The sequence below is a fragment of the Hibiscus syriacus genome, unplaced genomic scaffold, assembly GCF_006381635.1.
Source record: "Hibiscus syriacus cultivar Baekdansim isolate YM2019G1 unplaced genomic scaffold, ASM638163v2 tig00110860_pilon, whole genome shotgun sequence".
Classification (NCBI taxonomy): domain Eukaryota; kingdom Viridiplantae; phylum Streptophyta; class Magnoliopsida; order Malvales; family Malvaceae; genus Hibiscus; species Hibiscus syriacus.
Genome location: NW_024062891.1, coordinates 714,450 through 735,487, shown reverse-complemented (window position 1 = coordinate 735,487; position 21,038 = coordinate 714,450). Strand labels below are relative to the sequence as shown.

General features: G+C 34.7%; 1 protein-coding gene and 2 pseudogenes across 3 annotated transcripts; 1 reads left to right on the top strand and 2 right to left on the bottom strand.

Moving 5' to 3' along the window:
* Nucleotides 1–3,410: 3,410 nt before the first annotated feature.
* LOC120143657 lies at nucleotides 3,411–5,741 on the bottom strand (annotated as a pseudogene).
* A 2,546-nt stretch (nucleotides 5,742–8,287) lies between these two features.
* On the bottom strand, nucleotides 8,288–12,937 carry LOC120143658 (putative E3 ubiquitin-protein ligase RF298). Of its 3 annotated transcripts, none has more exons than XM_039157925.1 (3): nucleotides 12,836–12,937; nucleotides 9,701–11,765; nucleotides 8,288–9,025 (listed from the first exon to the last, which is right to left on the bottom strand). In XM_039157925.1, exons 2-3 carry the CDS (start codon nucleotides 11,702–11,704, stop codon nucleotides 8,489–8,491), a joined length of 2,541 nt encoding a protein of 846 aa, XP_039013856.1. In that variant the 5' UTR covers nucleotides 11,705–11,765; nucleotides 12,836–12,937; the 3' UTR covers nucleotides 8,288–8,488. The 3 variants fall into 3 exon arrangements, with proteins under 3 accessions (XP_039013856.1, XP_039013854.1, XP_039013855.1); XM_039157923.1 differs by lacking the exon at nucleotides 12,836–12,937 and adding an exon at nucleotides 11,968–12,444 and having other exon boundaries at nucleotides 9,701–11,773; XM_039157924.1 differs by lacking the exon at nucleotides 12,836–12,937 and adding an exon at nucleotides 11,969–12,444.
* Nucleotides 12,938–19,655: 6,718 nt separating this feature from the next.
* Nucleotides 19,656–20,807, top strand: LOC120143661 (annotated as a pseudogene).
* The last annotated feature ends 231 nt before the right edge of the window (nucleotides 20,808–21,038 follow it).

The window sequence follows — 21,038 nt, the reverse complement described above, 5'->3', positions numbered from 1 at the left end:
AAGTACTGTAAACCAATTGTCCAAATTGATGGTACTTTCTTGTATGGGAAATACAAGCAAGTTTTATTATTGGCTGTGGTCCAAGATGGAAACCGCAATATTCTTCCTGTTGCGTTTGCCCTCGTTCAAAGAGAAGACACTGAGTCTTGGGCTTTTTTCCTTAAAAATTTACGTTTACATGTTGTCACCAGGGAACGAGTATGCATTATTTCAGACCGAGGAGCTGAGATAAAAGCAGCAATGGACTCTTTGGGTACAATGTATAGACCTCCACATGTTCAACATCGTTATTGTGTCCGTCATATTGCTGCAAACTATTACGGAAAATACAAGAAGAACGATGAACGTCAGTTAGTCGTGCGGATGGGTATGTTACTTTTTCCCAAATTTTCTATCAATTTCTTATTACTTATTTATACTTCATATTAACTATTACATATTCCTAATGGCTTAGGTTACGAACTCTTACCTCAAAGGTTTGAGTCGATGCTACAAGAGCTGTTTGGCAAAAATAAGAAGGGGTGCGAGTACATTATGGACATCAGCAAAGAAATGTGGACAAATGCATATGACGGGGGGTATCGCTATGGTCATATGACAACAAACTTGGCTGAAGCAATAAATTCAACCTTAAAGGGGGCGCGTCATTTACCAGTCACGGCGTTGGTTAAAACGACTTATTTTCATTTGGGTCAACTCTTTGCAAAGCTCGGTGGACAAGCTCTTACTTGGATGCAAAACGGACATATTTACCACCCAAGACAAGTAGTTGATTTACAGAAAAAAGTGGCTGCATCAAATGGGATGTTAGTTACAAATTTTTCTCGCACCCGTGAATTGTTTCGTGTAACCGAAATGCCACGTCCGCTGCAAGGGATTGAAGCTAACTCTTTCAGAGTTAATCTGCAAGAGAGGTGGTGCGATTGTGGTTTCTTTCAAGCACTCAAATATCCATGCTCTCATGTCATTGCTGCTTGCTCACATTCGCATTTGGACTACAAAAATTATGTTGATCCCGTATACCAACTTTCACAAGTATTCAAGGTATATGAATTTGAGTTTCCGCCCATAGGAAATGAAAGAGACCCAAATGAGATTCAAACTTGGCTTACAATTGTACCAGATCCATTGCTATTGAGGGACTCAGGTCGTCCAAAATCTACTAGAATACATTGTGATATGGATATTCGGGAAAAATTATGCTTACAATTGTACCGTTAACTCTTATGTAATTAATATTGTATTTAAATGAATGTTTTTGTTTCTAATAATTTAATGTTATTGCATTTATATAATTTGTCAATGTATGTACACCTAAATAATTTTTTTTTAACTTTTAAATACATAAATATATTTAATATATTTATTTAATATAATAATTAATATTATTAGTTATAATTTTTTTTAAAATATAATAATAATTCCACCTTCTAAGTAGAGAAAAATATTAAATTAAACAAATTAAAAGTTATTAAAAAATTTATGTATACGATGACACATTTCATGTTCTGATTGGAGGATTAAATTTATTAAATTAAATTTTCAATAAGACTAATTTTATTAAATATGTAAGTCTTGAAGATTAAATATGTAATTATACTAATTTATTAACTTATGCATCAATATTTTCGTTAAATATTGATATGAGATGACTAGATTGATAACATTTAAATAATTAACTGATAAAATTAATAGATCGATAATCAAAATCAAAAATAATAATATAACCATATGTGTAATATTATAATTTCATACATTTTTCCTATAACTACAATAAAGTCAAAACTGGTTTTCATATTGTATATCATATTAATGTAGATAATTCACTCCACCTTTAACACATATTAACAAAATACATTTGATAATTCTTACATTATAATCGAAACATTTTACATAATATATTATTAATTTATAATAATAATAAAAATAAACTATTTATTATAAAACAAAATACGTGTCTGCTGAGTTGGCAAAGGCGCGTCCCCGGGGACGCGCCTTCCACACGTGGCATCCAACTCAGCGAAAACACGGGTAAAGCGCGTTCCCGGGGACGCGCCTTTGCCAACTCAACAGAAAGGGTGTTATTTCTGGAAATATTGGTCAAACGGTGTCAGAAAGGGAAAATTTAAAGCAAACGGTGTCAGTTATGTAATTTAGCCGGAGCAAGGATGGTGTTTGTTGGAGGGATAGTGTGAAGCAGGCGGTTGGTGTGCAAGGTGTCGTGGCCATCCCCTTTATGGGGGCCACAACTGGTGGGTAAGTACGTCTAGGTCAATTATGTATAGGGCTTACTGACATGATAGAATAAGCTTATCCTTTTTTTAGTATTTTAATGTTTAAGGTAGAGAATGGGGTATGACTTATTGTCTCATGTTTGACCATTTTAATGTCTATAGGTAGTATTTCTGTTATTTTATTTTCGCATATATGTAGGGGTAGACAGTCGACAGAGTTTGGGCTAATGCTGATCCACATGTAAATGTATGTCTTGTGAACACCATCGAAGGCCGCCCCTACGACCTAATTGATGGTGTATGTGAGTCTTCTGTAACCCGATGTTACTTTTCATTAATAAAACATTTTTCTTACGGAGAAGTCCGGGGTCAGCGGGATGCATCCGCTATACCTCACGGGCTTGGATTATTGGTCGAAGAACCATGTGGCTACAAAGATCTAACGTGATTTTTGTTTCTGTTTGATTAGATACACGAGATAAAGGTTGACTTGGTTGGGAAGCGTTCCTTTCGAGTGTTGCACGAATTAGCAACCGAATCAACTAAGCTAAGTCCGTGACACAAGGCATGGCTATAATGATTTTTTTTAAATAATAATAATAATAACAATATAGTGGGATAAAGATTTGATGATTACATTATGAACCACATCAAAAATTCTGTTAAACTCTCCTAAACATGTTCCAACTATAAAGGAAGCGCACATGAACATTTTTTAAAATAAACAAATGAACACAAACTTCAATCAAGCATGGTTCATTTACACCCCTAAGAAGAGTGCACCATTGAAGTTTCGAGGACCTGCCTTTCATATGGACCAAGGAGGCATAGGTTGAAGATACTGATCACTGAAGATGGCTAACTGAACTTGCTGTGCCGGAAAGGGAAATGAGAAGCACATAAGTCCATACGAGGTAGTTATTCTTCTGCATTGTGGTATCTGAGAGTAGATCAACAATATCTGTGAAGCAACTGTCTTGATTACGAACCTAGATTTTTGAGCCTAAGCTCAGTCAAGATCTTCCAAATTGAAGGCCTTATGTGGTCAACCATTTCCTTTCTTAATAATCGGTCAAATTTAAAGTAAAATGCACTCAATAACATGGAGTATAGACTACTTCAGTTATCTTTTCAATAACTATCCAAATAAATTTCATATGAGATACACAAAGCACAGTAGGATGCAGATTCAAAATCATCTGCTCCAATAACAAAAGGTAAAAGAGAAAAATGAAAGTCAATTTCATCTCATGTAATATGTGTTTTCCATATACATTTTGATGGAGAACTATTTGTAATCTTTAAAACTTTCTGTTTTCGTTGTCGTCGCTTTCTATTGACGTTTTCTTCGACATTATCGTTTACTTTTATCATTTCGACTTTTACTATGTGATGATCTAAAGTCCCTTTCGATGACAGGACAGAATACGACCCTGGAGCAAACTTGTACGGCGAATTCAGTGATGCCAGTATGTAATCTACACGAGTCCCGTACTTGCACGTTCCCTGTACACCTGCATCGAATTGAATCATTTGGTGTTAAAGGGGGAAAAATTCAAAGAGAATGGTTTCATACTTTGGCCTTTGGCAGCCACTACCACAGGCTCACATTCCCCTGCGAAGTCCTTAGCATCAGTATATTGTTTGTTCTTCAGAAACTTCATCACGTCAACCTTTGGTATCGGTTTCCCCATCTCCTCATGGTACTGCAAACAAAACGAGTCCGTTTGAAAGATGTTACATCAAAATCCTGACAGATAATGTTCAGGAAAATGCCCCCATTTAATATATATATATATACCTTTACAATATTCGTCCACCTTTCGTTGGAGTAATCTGTTTTTCCAAGGAATTGAGGCCTCCAGCTAAAATATGTGGACCATCATTCGATTGAATTATCGCATTTATTTGCTTCATGCGCCAGTTCTCATCAAGATGATCAAGGTGTGTGCCATGGAAGTTGACTTCTCCGGTCTCGGGTACATCGATAGTTGCCTTTAGGATATTCCTGTCATCAAAAACCCCAAGCCAGTAGTCGGCATAAGCTTGAGTTTGGAAGCTTTCGTTCTCATCGGACTCTTTCTGAAAAAGGAATTCCCATGCTTTGTTCATAGGTCATAGATAACAAAGAAAGAATTCCATACATTTAAGACTCTCTTTCAGTTGTTTTCCATTAGTCCTTTTCAGTATGTCAATGATTTATTAACAATAATCATGTTACCAAACTTCACCTGATATACTTCCAAACCATGATTTTGTTTCCCATTGAAACAAACAAAAAATAAGGCTCAACAGCGTATCACACTAAATCTTCTCCACTTTTAAGTAATACTAACAGCTATAGTTTAATCACTGATCTGTCATAATTTGATCATTTTCCCTGATTTCCCACACGCAAGTAAGATTCAATGTTACTTGGAATGATAAAATTTCCAGGAAGTCATCTCATATGAGAAAAAGATTGCAATTAAGAAACAACTTGGTAGATTTCTTATATGAAACCACTTCTGGCATCACTATGCAACTATCTAGTTAGCTGAGAACCATAAATTATAGATTGATGATTCCTTAATATGAATGATAATGGAGAAAAGAGAAGACTGACCTGAAATCTGTATCATCAAAGATCTTCTGCACTTTCCACAGCTTAATCGGCCACTTGGAAAGCACGGCGTTGCCGTATTCCGGTGCCCAGCTCTCGGCACACACATAGTTCATCCCCAAAGCGGCAGCTAAATCAGAAAAAGGCTTCATTGCTTTCTCTTCCTCAGCTTTCACATCTTGCAGAGCTAATATATCAGCATCCAACTCCCTCAGACTTCAAGCACCGTCTTTCTACTTCTATAACTCTCAAAATCATCAACCCCATTCCCCATGTTTTCCGAAAAACTCTGTGTTTCTCAATGGAGTTTTGCCTCTCCAAGTTCTACTTGAAGAACCATCCTTTTCAAGTTCTTCCGCAAAGCTCAGTTGTCGATTCCGCAACAAAGATATCTCGTTATGCGGTAAATCGATCGATACCCTTAGCCTGGATTTCACATATTTTTTCTGCCGGGAGAGATTCTCCTTGTAGTTCATGGAATTCGGATGCAGGGGAGATTGCTTCAGTATACTTTTTGGTCGATCATTCGTAGACTTTGAGCGCCTACCACAACCACCATTTTGGAAATCAAAACTCGAAGACTTATCTGCTTCAGGCATTGCAGGAGCCATGAAAAACAGGGAAGCATTGAAAGTGGCTATACGTATGGGCCTCGACGAGTTCAGACCACCCAATTGGCCATCTTGGTGAACTTTCGAAGAACCATTATCAGCACGAGCTTTGGAGCTTATTTTACCAAGCCTTTTGATGACGATGACAGGCTTGGACTGGCGGCGAACCGGCCACCTGAGGCGGAAACAAAGGCACTTGATTCTCTTGTTGAGGAGTTTGAACATGGTGGAGAAGTGGGTGGTGAACAAAATGGGTTGCAAAGCTTTTGAAGTTTGCATGAGGGAAAAAAGAAGTGTTTCTTTGGTATATACGTTAAAAGAAATGGTGGCCAAGGATTATGGCTGGTTTCTGTTGGAGGAAGAAGAGAGGAAGGTGGCTTCCAGGAAATGATACGATGACAAATGGCAGCAAAGCAAGGGTTGAATGTGAATTTTTGCTTCAAAGACGGGCAGTGAGAGGAGGATGAGGGAACATAGTCAACTGCTCCCAAGAAACAAAAAATGCAAATTGTGGGTCTTTTAATTATAATAATATACAGATTGAAAAAATAATCGTATTTTGGCAAGTCAAGTTAAAAATCTTTATAACATTGGAAAGTTATTAAATTTATTTAAGTAATATATTATTCAAAATAAAAAACCAAAAAAAGTAATATGAACTCTCTTAATTTCTTCCTTTTTTTTAGATAATTTTAAGAATAAAATATACTGATTATCCATTAAATTACATTAAAATAACCTTTTTTAGTATAATTTTAAAAGTTATACAATAATAATTAAAATTTATTAAATTATTATAAAATGATGTTTTAACTTATCAAAATTTTATAACATACAATGATTATATCTTAAAAGTTTAACATCAATATAATTTAATGATCATTTATACACTTTATCTTAAAAATATACACGAACTAAAAAAATTCCTATTAAAAAAAAGTCGGTTTATTTTCTATTTTTAATATATATTATTTAAGGACATTTAACGACTTTTTAATGTTGTAAAGATTTTTAACTTCACTTGTCAAAATATTAAAAAAACTTTTATCTGTGTATCCGTATATATAATAAAAGACCCGAATTGTATTTTTAATTGAATTTTCATTTAAATTATAATTATAATTATTTAAAATATTATGGTATTAATTGATTTTAGTTAAAAATACTTTCTTTAACTATATACTATATACTATATACATATATTTCTTCATATTATTTTTAAAACATGTAAGTAAGATTTGTAATGTTATTTAATAAATTAAATATTATCTAAAATTATAAAATATATGTATTGTTATTTTCTTCAAGAATAAAATTTGAGGATAAAGTATTGCTACAAGTGTGAAAGAGTCAAAGAATTGATACCAAGAAAGAATTATAAAGAGTTACAGTTGAAGAATCAAATTAAATAGAACATAAAGTTGAGAGATTAAATTGTAAAAAGAGAGAGAAAAATTTTGTCAAAAAAGGAATTGAATTTTGACAAGTATTCTACATGAGGAGTATGTGGTTCAAATTTTATAAAAAATAAACTTAAACTTAAATTGGAATTGAAGAAACAAAATAATTTAATTACTTATCTAAAGACAAAAATAACATAATTTTAATATTTATTTTTTAGTTATTTAAAATTTTTAACATTCAAATTCGACGAACTCAAAATATGAACGATTAAATAAAATCAATTCAAATAATTAAAATAGTTCAAAATTAAAAAAAAAATTATCCAAATCAAATCAAATATGTTCACCCATAATTATACTATAGAACATATGAGGATGGTATCCAAATATTTTCTTAAATGAAGAAACTAAAGTTTAAATAAGAAAACTACCCGATTTAAGATTATTTCATAAAATTTTAAATTATGATTTTTGATCCTTTGATTATGTTTAAATTTAGATTTTAATGTATATACAAACAAATGTCAAAATAATTAAATTTTATAGTTGAGAATGAAACCCACTTCAGCGTTTCCTGTATGATCTGCATCACATGGATATAAAATCAATGAATAAAAAAAATTGTGACAAAATGGCATCCCTGGTTCTATAAAAAAAATAAAATATTAATAGAGTTATAAGAGTTGGGTGAAGTATAATTTTATTTAAAGAGAAGTAAATCTGTGAGCCTAAGCTGGGATTTGCTGTTATCATTGGAAGACGCTAAATGCATGAGTTTCTGGACTTTTCTCTTAAGACAATCACTTAAAAAATTCCAGAAAACCATTGACAGCTTCTCCCTCTTCTGGCTGTTATTAAAGTGAAATGTAGATTTAGCGGGGGAAATTAGTAATTAATATAGAATTTTTAATTTAATTCCCACCTTTATAATTTTTGTTTAAGTTTAAACTAACTTATCTCACAGCAAATATGTTTTCTTCTTTGTTTGTCCTCTTAAAAATATTCCTTCCAAACTATCCACAAAAGATGAGGTTTTACAATTGCCACTAAAAGAATATTGGTATAGCATCAATAATTTTTCGATTAGATATAGCTGCAATAATTGTGTATATTAGATCAGTGGTCACTATAACCTGTCCAGCAAGTGGTAGTTGAAGTAGCCCATTGCTGCAAATCTTATCAGAACATTAATGGTGCGTGCATGCAGCTGGAATAATCACGTGGTTCTTCTGCATGGCTTCATTCTGTGTGGGGTACCAAGGATGAATGGAGCCAGACATTAACACAGAACAAACAGCACAAACCTTACACACTGTTTGTTAACCAACTTGTCAGAATCATCACTTGACACCAGAACTGGGATCAAACTCTTACACAATCTTCCCATCTGTTTTCTTGGGGGAAAAAGTGAAGCTAAACTACATTAAGTAAAAGAATCAACTGTACAAGATGTTTATGAGCTATAAGTTTTTGACTCTGTTTACCTGTTTTTTTCATAGAGACAAACAACCAGATAAATACAAAAGACAAAACAGACAAAAAAAACACTTAGTTTGAGTAGACGTCCATAGAGAACCTTCTCAACCATCCATCGTTAAGACACTGCTCCTACTACTGGACATAGTCTACTGAAATTGTTCAGTGAGCTATGGCCAACGACTCAGCAAAACGTGCACGTATACGGCAAATAATCGGTGCCCTACAAGCAGGGCAATCCTTCATCCTTTGTTTGTGGTGGAGTTCGCTGCACTTGACACAAAAGACCTGATGCGAACATGGAAGGAATACCACTATCTTTTCTTCTGTTAAGCACATGACACACTCACGCTCCCGTTTCAAGCCTCTGCTCCTAGGATAATCGTTGATGTTAATCACCCTTTTGGAGAAAATCGGAAGATGCCCCTCTTTGACAGAAGAGCACTGACCATTTCCACCATCAGTGCCTCTCCAAAGTGCAGATATTTTTGAAGAATCCAGATTCATCTTCAACTCGGATAACTTGTTCTCAAGCCTTTTGATCTCCTCTCCATATTTCTGCATATCGTTTTCTGCTTTCATTTTAATCTTATCCTCCTCTATTTTTTCCGCAGCTTCAAGACATTCGCTTTCCTTCCTTATGGAGGCAGCCTGAGCAAGAAATTTCTCCATTGCCATCCTCTCTTGTTTCCATAGCATCTGCAAATTTTCATCATGAGAAATATAAGTTGAATAGAATTTAGTATTTTTCAAGGCATTGACAGCTAAGTGCAATTATTCTTACACCTTCATGCCTCTGATATTAATGGGGATGGAAAATTTTAAGACAGGAAGTTGCCATGACCATTAATGGTATCTGATTTTGCAATTATGAACAATATTTTCTATTCCTTCTTATTTTCCCTCTAAACCTCAAATTTAGTGGATGTAGCAACTAGTAACATAATCCAAGAAAACATGTTAATTTAACACATTAGAGATCAGGACCATCAGGTTGCTGATTTAGCTTAATATTGTGAATAAATGACTCACTGGCTTATAGAACTTGAGGATAGATAACCTAGCAGGGGCTTGGCAATGCCATTCTTTCGAAGAATTTCATGATGATTTGCGATGAAAACTAAAGTTTGGTAGTTAGTCCAAATTCCAAAACATTTCTGCAATTTTTATGTTCTCTTACAGTTCTATACTTTATTCTGTTCTTTTGGTGGCCTTCTATTTTATAATCTGTATCCTCAGCCTTACCACTCTAGAACCTTACTAACCATTTAGTTAAGACTAAGAACCATATACAAGCTTAACGAGGTAGAACTTGTGCTCAGCAAGGCTTATTTAGCAAAAGTCAAGATTAATGTTCTTCAAGGAGAAACATACCATAGTTTGATTGTAGATTCTTTTAGCCTTGCCTAATTTCCTTTGCAGCTCAGCTATCTTCTTCTTCTCTGATGCAAGCTCCTCCTGAAGCAAGCCCCTTTGTGTATCCCATGATCGAACCTCCTTAATTACTTTCTGTTCTCTTTCCAATGCTTCTAGGCAGCTTGAAGCTGTTGTTGCAGAATGCAACTTAGCAACCTCCATCTCCATTTTCAGCACGGAATGCTCCACCTCAAGCTTCTGAAGTTTAGAGTGAGCATCCTCAACCTGATTAGTTGCATTATCCAAGGCAGACTCCATCTCAAACAACCTCTTCATGGTGTTCTCCTCCATGATTTTTTTCTTCCTTTTTAGCTGTTCTGCCTCTTCCATCTCTTGCCTCAGTGATTTAATTTCATCTTGGTCCTTGTTAAGCCTACAAACAGCCTGCTTGACCTTCTGACTGGCCCATTGACTCCAACTATGTAGCTCATTCTGCAGTTCCTCTAACCTTGGAACTAGCTTCAATACCAGTTGGTCCTTCTCATCTTGAGGGATGTATTTCCCCAGAGACTTGTCATATGGAATTCCGGCAAAGTAATCAGTTGACTTAGAGGATGTAGAAGTTATTGCTTTGGCTTTAGGAGTAGGCTTTCTTTCTGCACCATTGTCAGGTGTCGTAGAAGATTTTGAGGTTCTGTCTTCAGATTTGTGCACAGGTTTATTTTCTGAAGAGGATGATGATGCAAGTCCAGTATCTGCGGTAGGAAGTGCTGATTTAGTACCATTCACAAGTAACACTGAAGAGTTATCTGGCACACATAACCCATGTGAAGAATTAGTTAAAACATGATGGCATTGATGAACTAAATCTCCAGGTTCGTTGATTCTTCTCAATGAAGCATTTTTCATATGCATAACTGATAATTCAGATGGAGACTTTATTCTCCTTTCGACAACTAAACCACCAATGGTAGCCATTTTACCAGATCTAAAAGCACATTTCCCACAAGCCACCTTGCATTTTTCTATATTGAAGGACTTTTTCCGGAGTGCAGCTAGCTCCTTTTTGGAGCACCCCTTTCGACAAGACCCTGGTTTTCTTCCAGGGATGGATGTAACCGGGTCCCTAGAAGCGCCCACATAGGCCAAACTGTCTTTCTCTGGTGTTAGTGCTTCATAAGCAACTGCTGCACCTTTGCAGTTAGTTAAATTGGCCAAACTTCCAAATTTCAGTGTTTCAGGCAGGTAATGCTTGCAACAGTGCAATGAAGGTTTTAAAACATGGTGACCATTTGGGCATGGAAGAATGGTTTCTGGGTTTTGTGATTCTGGTCTCAACTGGGCGATAGAGTCAGAGGAGCTCTCCCCCAAGATTTCTTTGCACCCAACATTACAGAATATATCTCCTACTTCACAAGCCATCGAAATGTTTAGGTCAAACATTAACAGCCACCACATTGCTTCTGCAATTGATAGAGACGGTTTAACCTCTCTAAGCACGCTAATCATCTCCAGCATCGTGTACTCCACTAGCTTTTGAAAATCCTCAAACACATAATTTGAAATATCCTCTCCTTTACCTTTCTTCAATGAAGCCAAGGCATCATTTGCAACATTTGACACAAGATTTTTACCCCCTTGATAGAGGCCACGCCCCGAAATGACCTTTTTAGCAACAGCTTCCTCGTATCCACACTCTACAATCCTTTTAATTGCATTTTGGAAAATTGTGAGCATATTGGATGACAATAATTCTGCGAGTTGACATGCGATTGGATCGTCCCAATCCGTAGGTTGAGAATCTTCTCTAAGAGAGGATCCCACCTCTAATGGTCCAACTGTTGGGCTTTGGAATATCTTGGGAGAGAATTCGCTCATCGACAAGGGAGCACTATCTGGATTCTCTAGAGAAGGATTATCATCTAGTTTTCTCTTGTTTTTGCTTCCTTTGTCTGATGGTACGACAGAAGAAGACTCTAGTTTGCTAGCAGCTGCGCCTCCATTATCGATCTTCTCATCCATCTTATGAATAACAATAAGAAATCCAACAATTTACTAGCAAGCTGACTCTCTCTTGAAAACCCTATATGAAAAAGAAAAGCAAGCAGAAAATGAACAATCATGGGAAATTCAATAAAGTTTTTAATTTGACCAGAAAGTTACAAAAGAAAACCAATTAACAGATCAATAACAATGCAAAGTAGATCATCCAATAGTAAGAAGAACAAAAATTCACCAATAAAGCTACCTATTGCCTACATTACATAGGAAAATAAAAATCCATACCTGTAACAGTAAGAAGATAGCCAATGAGCAAAGGAACCTTTATCAAGTAAGCAGAAGACTGAAAAAATAAAGGCTATTGGAACCCACCATCAACGTAGCAAATAAACTTGACAACACAAGCAAACTCGGTTTGCTCAAAACAACATCCCACTACTATACAGAGCCATTTTAACAAATACACATATCATCAAACAGCATATAGACTAGTCACCCAATTTGCTACCCATCCAATGATTTGCAAATAGGATTGTGTACTCCCAATCGTAGATCATTTCTGATCTGGTTTGGGAAGCATGGCGAACCCTTTGCCATAGAAGAAGCATAAATTCATAGAATTCGAGAATAAAAGAAAGAGCTCTAAGTAACCTGGAAATATAAGACAACAAAATCGAAAGAACAAAAAAAAAAAAGATTCACTTCTTCGAAAACACGCCCTTCTCTAAAATGTGGGATTATCTCAACTGACTGGGTTTTTGTTTTGAAGTCAATATATTCATATGAAAAAAAAAATCCAAAACATAAAAAAAGTCGAAAAGCTCAATGTTTTACTGTCTCGACAATCACATTTGAATTTCTTCACTTTTACGAACTGTTAACTTTGTAATCCGTATTGTGATTGGTTAATCAAGATCACAATAAACTATCTTCTTGAATAACGTTTTTCATAAGTAAGGATCAAGGTTCAGTTTTCTCTCTACCACGAAATGAATCAATATGCATTTTCAGATAACAATGACACAGACTCATGAAAGCCTAACATTTTCTGAAAAGAAAAACCACTTTCAACACACAACAAAATAAAATTAATCTTCTTCTCATCGGAAAAGAGGAGCTAAAAAAAGAAACAAAATGGAAAGTTTCTCATACCTAGAAATGGGTAAGGAAGAAGAACAAGAAGAGTAGCTTTGCGCTTGTCTTCGTTCCACCGCCGTGGCCGCTCTAAACTAGCTGCTGCTTCAATGGCGATGCTTAGCTTGTGTTTTGCTTCTCCCTTGCCTTTTTTTAATGTCTTTGTTGTGGGTGTTGGGCAAATAGGTCAATTTAGCAGCTACTTATTTGGCTTGCTTCTCCGTGAAAGTTTATTACATCAATAATTCTTTATTCGTTAATTTTCGATATAATCTTAAGATAATATATATATATATTTCATGCGATTTATGATACATATGGTAAGAAAATAACCCAACCAGAATTTGTTAAAATGAAAATCCAACCAAAATTAAAATTCAATTAATGAGTGATAATATTTAATTAATATTATCAAAATATCTAATATTTTTTTCAATTAATAAATGAATCGTTTTTTTATATGTCTATTTTCATTAGATTTGGTAAGATGTTAATAAAGTAATTTATCGTCTTATTAAAATAATCTTATCTTAAATAAAATGATTTACTTGAGAAGTTGTTTTTATTATATTTTAATTAATATTGATGATAGTAATTATGTAGAAAATATCTATCGATCACAAGAAATTAAATTTGATTGTAATAAGTAAATCTATTGATTTGATAATGATTATCTCTAAAATTTGAGGATGATTATACTATTAATTTTATTATTATTAACAGAAAATATATATATTTAAGATCTTCAAAACAACGTAAATATACATAAATACAAGTTTAAATTTAAATAAATTATTAATTTAAATAAATAAACATATTTTGTCGGTTAATCAAACAATTAATCATTATTTTTGTTAACATTATAATAAATTTTTAATTTGATACATCGATTAAACATGAGAACTAAATGATAAGATATAAAGCTTATTCCTCACTAAATTCAATTCATATTTTTATAATTATTTTTTACCAATAAACACCATAAAAGTTCGGTGGATCGTTAATGTAGATTACTCTTCGTACTTACATTTAGGCCCTAACAACAACATTGAAGGCACGATCGTGTTATCAAAGCTCTCCCACCATTGGATTCATAGGGTCAATAAAGTGGCCGAACCTTGATAAGAAAAACCAAAAGTGGTCGAATCTTGAATGTTATAGGTACCAAGTAAAGCACATCCCAAATTGCGTTTTATAATTAAATATTCAATTCCATAATGATTTTATAAATATGAGATCAATTAAATATATGAATTCGATTTTTTAGTTTAATTTAATATAAATTTATTTTTTTATTCAAATTGACATATAAACTTAATTAAATCATTTATTTAATTTAGATTCAATAATCAAATTCAAATACTAAACGTGTACATTTACCTTCTATATATGCATGGGTCTTCTTCGTTTAAAAGCCTTGCACCTCTAAGACAATTTCCTTCGAAATAAAGAAAGAAAAGGAAAACCAAAAGTAAAATGAAGATGTCGAATCTTGAATGCGGTACGTAGGAAGCAAAGCATCCTCAACTTTGTGTTTTAAACTGTTTGCTTTTCTTTTTTTTGAAGCAATTGTTATTCAACATTTGCAGAAGAGGATCTAATACTGTACTATTTATGTACAAGGAAGTGCAGGGAATTAACCACTTGTGCAGTTGTTATTTCGGAAAGTTTGGTATCTACTGTCAAAGACAAGAATCAAACTTTCTTCACATTCTCTGCCCTCGGAGAATTAAGTCAATATTTTTCAGATTTTTACGTCAAGATATATGTTGAAAAGTTAACGATAAACATAATGATCAATTACGTAGGAAATCTAATACTACGTAGTAAGTCTGAATTAATACTCAATCCACATTACTAGGTTACAATTTGATACTATACTGAAGCAAAATATAAACCCGTGTGTAAATTAGCTTAATGACCTAGAAGATAAAGTTGGGCCGGTATTCACACATAGAGCATACAAGAAAAGAGCTGCATGATACAACATAGAAAGCAAACCGAAGTTCCATAGAAAGACCAGGACAAATAAGCAGTAGCACACAACATTGTTATTGGACTACATATGGGGACCATATATGGCATAAGATCCGTCCCGGCTGCAAACTTGTAGCATCAGAACTTTTATCAGATTGCAGAGAAGAAGAATGGTTCAAACAGTATATTGACAATGGATACACACCCTACAGACATAGCTGCTTGAACCAGGGATATCTAGGGAAAATAACGTTCCCTTTTAACATTGAAGCCACTCAATGGATTCTAATATTGATAATATTAAATAAAGAACCAAGAGAGTTTAGCATTTAGCAACATCTAGTAAAAGGTGAACTAGTGATCATACTGGAGAATCAGCTGTACTAGTGAAATATTGGTATGCCTTACACCAGATCAGCTGTACACATTACAGAACTCAAAACTACCCATTGTTTTAATGTATGATTTTTTTTTCTCGAAAGACAACAGCAGTAGCACAAATGATGCATGAACATCTTGTCCAATGTAGTTTATCAAAACGAGAACACATATTTTTGATATGTCGGTGAAAAAAATCAGCATTAAGCTAGCAGAAAAAAAACTGTGAACTAAAGTTGTTGTCGACCCTGTTTTTCACCCGGACGAAAAACACTTTGTAAGACTTAGAAGTTTTCTTTTGAAAAAGTTTTAAAATGTTTTGAAGTCGTCATCGACCTTTTGGGTTAAATAGTTCGAATACCCAAACAATTTCTTTCAAAAGATTTTAAGAAAAAATCATTTTAAAAAATAAATCAGTCTATGTGTAACCAGATATTCATTCTTTTTTGAAATAAAAAAAATTGGGGATCAATTACATGTGTAGAAAGATAAACATCCCACAATGCTTAAAATTGATATTCCATCGATTATAAATTATCTCTAATAGTGAAATCTAAGAATTCGAATATAAATTTAAATTACGATCTCATTATTCCAAATTCAACCATACAATTTTTATTGAAATTTTACGGAGAAATAAAAAATATTCTAATACTTTCAATCGAAGAAAAAATAATTCCTAAAATACTTTAGATCGAATATTTCTCTTTACAACTGAAATAAAAAGAATATAATAATTTCTCCCAAGGATTCAATATTAAAATAATTCTTATTTTACCAAAGAAAAAAATTAAACCAATTTATCCGAATTATATTATTAGAAAAAATATGAGATATTCAATTATTTAAAAATACAAAGACTTAATCCCTAATAACGAATTGTCTCGATAAATTTAAATAAGTAAATATTTCATTTTCCCTTCAAACTTATTTAATTTTAATGCAATCATTTTTAGGTCTTTCTAGTGGGATACTTATTTATTTTAAAACATAAAAAAAAACATCTAGTTATTTTAAGACTGTCCCTTTTTAATGTTTTAAAATAAATACATATTGTCATTAATCCAATTATGTAATCGATTAAATTATGCTTATGAGCCTTTTAAACAAAATAAAATATGGTACACTGAGATATTTAAAGAAAAATAAATAAATACACAAATGGATCAAATCAATTTTAAGGTTATAAACACATATTTTATAAATATTATATTAAACATAGAACATAATATTTATTCTAAAATATAATAAAAAAATGTAAAATAAAATATTAATATCATGCTCTATATACAATATTATGCATAAAATAAAGTAATATGTAATATAAGCAAAATAAATATCTAAAACATAAAACATACTTTAACGGTACCAATAAACAATATACATTTATATCTATTCATTACGTGGTGACAAAAAATAAATGTATAGTAACCTTAGTATCTTAAACATTAATAAACAAATAGCATGGCATAAAACAAGAAAATAACAAAATAGAAGCACCAAAATCATAATAAAACCATAAATATAGGACTAAAATGAAATAATATAAATATCATTAACCAATTTCGAACAAAAATAATACAATCAATATAGGACTAATTTAAAATAATATAAAACCAAGCATCCAATTCGTAAATCATATAAAAAAATAAAAAGAAATGGTGACCAAAACACAAAACACCCTAAACTTGAAGGGACCTAAGACGAAATTGACCCTAAAAATATTGACTAAACCGTAAAACACATTAAACAAAGAGGACCAGTATGTGATTTAACCTTAAATTAGTGACCTAAATGCAAAACACTCTAAAGGTCTGAGCACCTTACCGTGATTTTCTCAAAATCCAAAATAAAAAACGCATCTCCTTTCCCAAACTCAAACTACCCGAAAATCCCTAACTTCCCCATCTCTTCTCTTCTTCCCCTTTCTCATTGCTTATCACTCCCCACGGCGGCCGAAGCAACGATGAAACGGAGCTGCGTCGCCTCGGCCACCCTATGTGGGTGGCCATTCTACTCCGGCCGGCAACTAACCTTGGTGTGAGGACTATCACAACGACAGCCCCTAAACACCACAACATACTCCACTTCCTCCCCCTCGACCAAGAATTAAAAAACAAATCGACCACCATACGCAGTGGCCCTCCGACGCCAAATAACACTCACTATGCTACCCTCTTTCCGACGACCTCATTACCCCGGCGAACACCACAGCAAGATAAGCTAACTCACTATCTCTATATTTTTTAGAACCCGTAAAATTTGCATCATAAAAAACAAAATTACAATCAAAATTAGGTTTTGTTACATGACTCTCAATTAGCTAATGTACCCATAATGAAAGAAAAAAAAACAGAAGGCTCCAGTACCTTAGAATTCAGGCTCTATTTTTTATAGGTGATAAAAATTGTTCTGTTTTTCATTGCCCAGTATATGTTTGTTTACATTGCTTTCGGGTTATATACCCTTACAGAAAAACAATCCATCCTACTAAGAAAATAGGTTTGATTGCCATATCTAGCATTCGGCGGTGTCAGAGTAAGGTCACTGTATGGTGACTAGTAGTGAGTGACACAACATGGTGTTGCAGGGCATGGCTTTAGCAGTGATGATGATGATTCATGTGGGATGCTGGGGGATGGCAGCTAAATGGGTCAGTCAACCGGGTCGAATCCGGGTATTAGGCTTGAACCGGATCTGGTCAGATTTTGGATAAAATTGGTAATTACAGCTGGTGACTCACGGAGCCCACATATAGACAACCTCGCCAGAGGTCATCAGTCTCACTTGGGGTTCCTCAGAAAGAACAACATGACAGAACCTAGGCTTTGATACACATGCCGTGCAGCCTACCTAAAACCAATTGGTAGTAGATGCAAAGACATGACTTGAACATAAGTCCCACATGAAACCCATACTCAACCAATGTGGGATAGCACCACTTAGCAATTTGACATATCATAATTCATACCTACATTAGGAAAGTTGTGTTTTGGGGGGGGGGGGAGAACACTTCAAACCTTCTTAAAATTGGAATATCAAGAAAATACTAAATCATTAGGGCAAATCAGATACAAGATAGACTACAGAAGTAGCCGCAAAATCCCAGATTCTAGGAAGAGGGAAGAGTCTTTTGCACTTCATTTAAGGGTTCAGCTAGAATTCCTTTAAAAAAAAAGGGTTCAGCTAGAATCTTATGAAATCAAATATATAGTAATACCAGTTGTACATACCATGAGGTAAAAATGTACGAGAGAAACAGCAGAGAAAATTTCAGGGCACTCAAACGTTGAAGATATTTTGAATAGATCAACAAAATCAGATCCTCTGTAACATATTTGAGAACTCTAAAGGGAGCTGATACACGTAAAGCAAGTCAATGATGAAGCCTGCATAAAGCAGGAGAACCCTCCAGAACCTAGTGAGGAAAAAATACAATGAATACATTCTCTTTTCTGTTCCAAACCGTCTTCTCGATTTACTACACTGCACAATGAGCAAATCACACAACATGCATATGGATTGGTCCCTTGCTGGGGTGGGGAGAGTACAAAGTGCAACCACACATCGAAAACAATTAGAAAACCAAGGAAATACTTTGAAACCTAAACGTCCAATAGTGGTTAACAAACAACTCCAAAATACTGCCATGGGATAAGATCAAATCTGTTACCACGTATATCAAGCAAAGCAACAAATCCTGCTAGCAGTTTTACGACCAAGAAATAAATCAAGTAGGAGATTTCCAAGACTGGATTTTGCATAAGCATGCCCAAATAGACAAATCGACAAATTTGCTGAGGCATTTAAGGGACGAAGGAACCAGAGAAAACAAAATATTTTTCTTACATCCTAAAACCAATTACTATTAATCCTTGAGAATCTTGCTGAGAAAAGGGCTATTTGGACATGTAATTTAGTGAACAATTCCTGCAAAAACTGATAATTCTCCTGCATGCATCTCTATAAACAACTATGAAGCAATTTACTATGTATTCCACAAGCAGAAAAGCTCACAAACAATCCATTTCTGATCAGAGACTTCATCAACAAATGCACCATTTCTTGAAAATTTACCACCTATAGACGTTATAATTAATAGTAAGAAACAACCTACAACAAAGTTGGGCATTTGATCTAGTGGAATGATTCTCGCTTAGGGTGCGAGAGGTCCTGATTTCAATTCTCAGAATGCCTTCTAATGATCTTATTATCATCCAAAGAAATTAGCGTAGGCAAAGCTATGCAAACCTTATACCTTTGAATATACAGGAAAAAGTAAAAGAACGAAAACCTTAATACATCAAATATTAATCTGAATTGTAAATAAAAATATGCAAAACTTGAAAATTTTGTCCACCAGAGAAAAAATACAAAAGCAAGAATATGGATTTTACAGCTCTGTTGTTTCCTAGTAGTCCGAAGATTCTTCTTTTCCTCTCATTGTCTACCAAACTCTTTCCTTCCCATGTCTTAAAATGAGAAGAAAAAGACCAAAAAAAGCTTTCAATCATTTCTTCGTTGCTTTCCTTCAAAAAATGCTCGATATTCTCTCGCCTCTCGGCACCTGATTCCCTTCCCGACCACACCCTTTTTCACAACATCCCCTCTAAGACAGGATGGTCGTCCCTCTCACCGACCGCCTGTCTTTCCTCCTCCTTGTCGCCACCACCTTTGCCACTGGAATCCGCCATGGCAGCATTATCCGGAAACCTTCCTCGGATGTTCCAACATTCAGGGAGGCCCCGAAGTTCCGCAACGGGGATGTTTGATGCTCTAATGCTTCCGAAAAAATTCACATTGCCATGACATTGGATGCAAACTACCTCAGGGGCACCATGGCTGCTGTCCTTTTCGTTCTAAAGCATTCAACGTGCCCCGAAAACGTGGGGTTTCATTTCTTGTGGGGAGCCCAACGTGCTCCAAAGTATCAACAAGACCTTCCCTTACCTCAACTTCAGAGTCTACCGCTTTGACTCCAATCGTATTCGCGGCAAGATATCGAGATCCATTTGCCAAGCACTCGATCAGCCTTTGAACTACGCCAGGATTTACCTTGCCAATATACTACCAACGGACATTAGACGCGTATTATACTTGGATTCCGACCTTGTTGTCGTCGATGATGTCATGAAACTCTGGGAAGTCGACTTAGAAGGCAAAGTGTTGGCCGGAATATTGTCATGCGAATTTCACACTGTATTTCACGGACTTGTTCTGGTTGGACAAGGAATTGTCCGGTACTTTCAACGGAAGACACCCTTGTTATTTCAACACCGGAGTCATGGTGGTGGATGTCGACAAGTGGAGACAAGGTGGATACACGAAGAAAGTGGAGGACTGGATGGCGATGCAAAAGAAGAGGATATACACCTTGGGTTCGTTGCCGCCATTTTTGTTGGTGTTAGCTGGGAATATAAAAGCCGTTCACCATAGGTGGAACCAACATGGACTAGGGGGAGATAACATTGAAGGTAAGTGTAGGAGTTTACATCCCGGGCCTATTAGTTTGCTGCATTGGAGTGTCAAAGGGAAGCCCTGGTTGAGGCTCGACTCGAGGAAGCCTTGCGCCGTCGATCATCTTTGGGCACCATATGATCTTTATGGCTCACCAGGTCACTCATTGGAAGGATAAGGGAAACATTGAAGGATACTTCAAAGACTAAATGAACTTATTGTATTATAGAGCATGAATCAACCTACCTTTCTTCTGTAACATTTATCTTCAAACATGGTGGTACAGATACAAAATAGATTAACCACAATTTAATATTCTGTAAAAAGAAGATGGGTAAACAACTTGAATGACCACCTATTTATGGGATTGGTGTTGAAATGACCACCATTTTCAAAATTTCGTCAATAT

What these genes read in the sequence shown, in the direction of transcription:
- LOC120143658 (XM_039157925.1), bottom strand. Translation starts at nt 11,704, where the DNA reads ATGGATGAGAAGATCGATAATGGAGGCGCAGCTGCTAGCAAACTAGAG. An exon ending in GAATCTACAATCAAACTATG is followed by an intron (nt 9,026 to 9,700) that starts GTATGTTTCTCC and finishes GAAAATTTGCAG; the next exon opens with ATGCTATGGAAACAAGAGAG.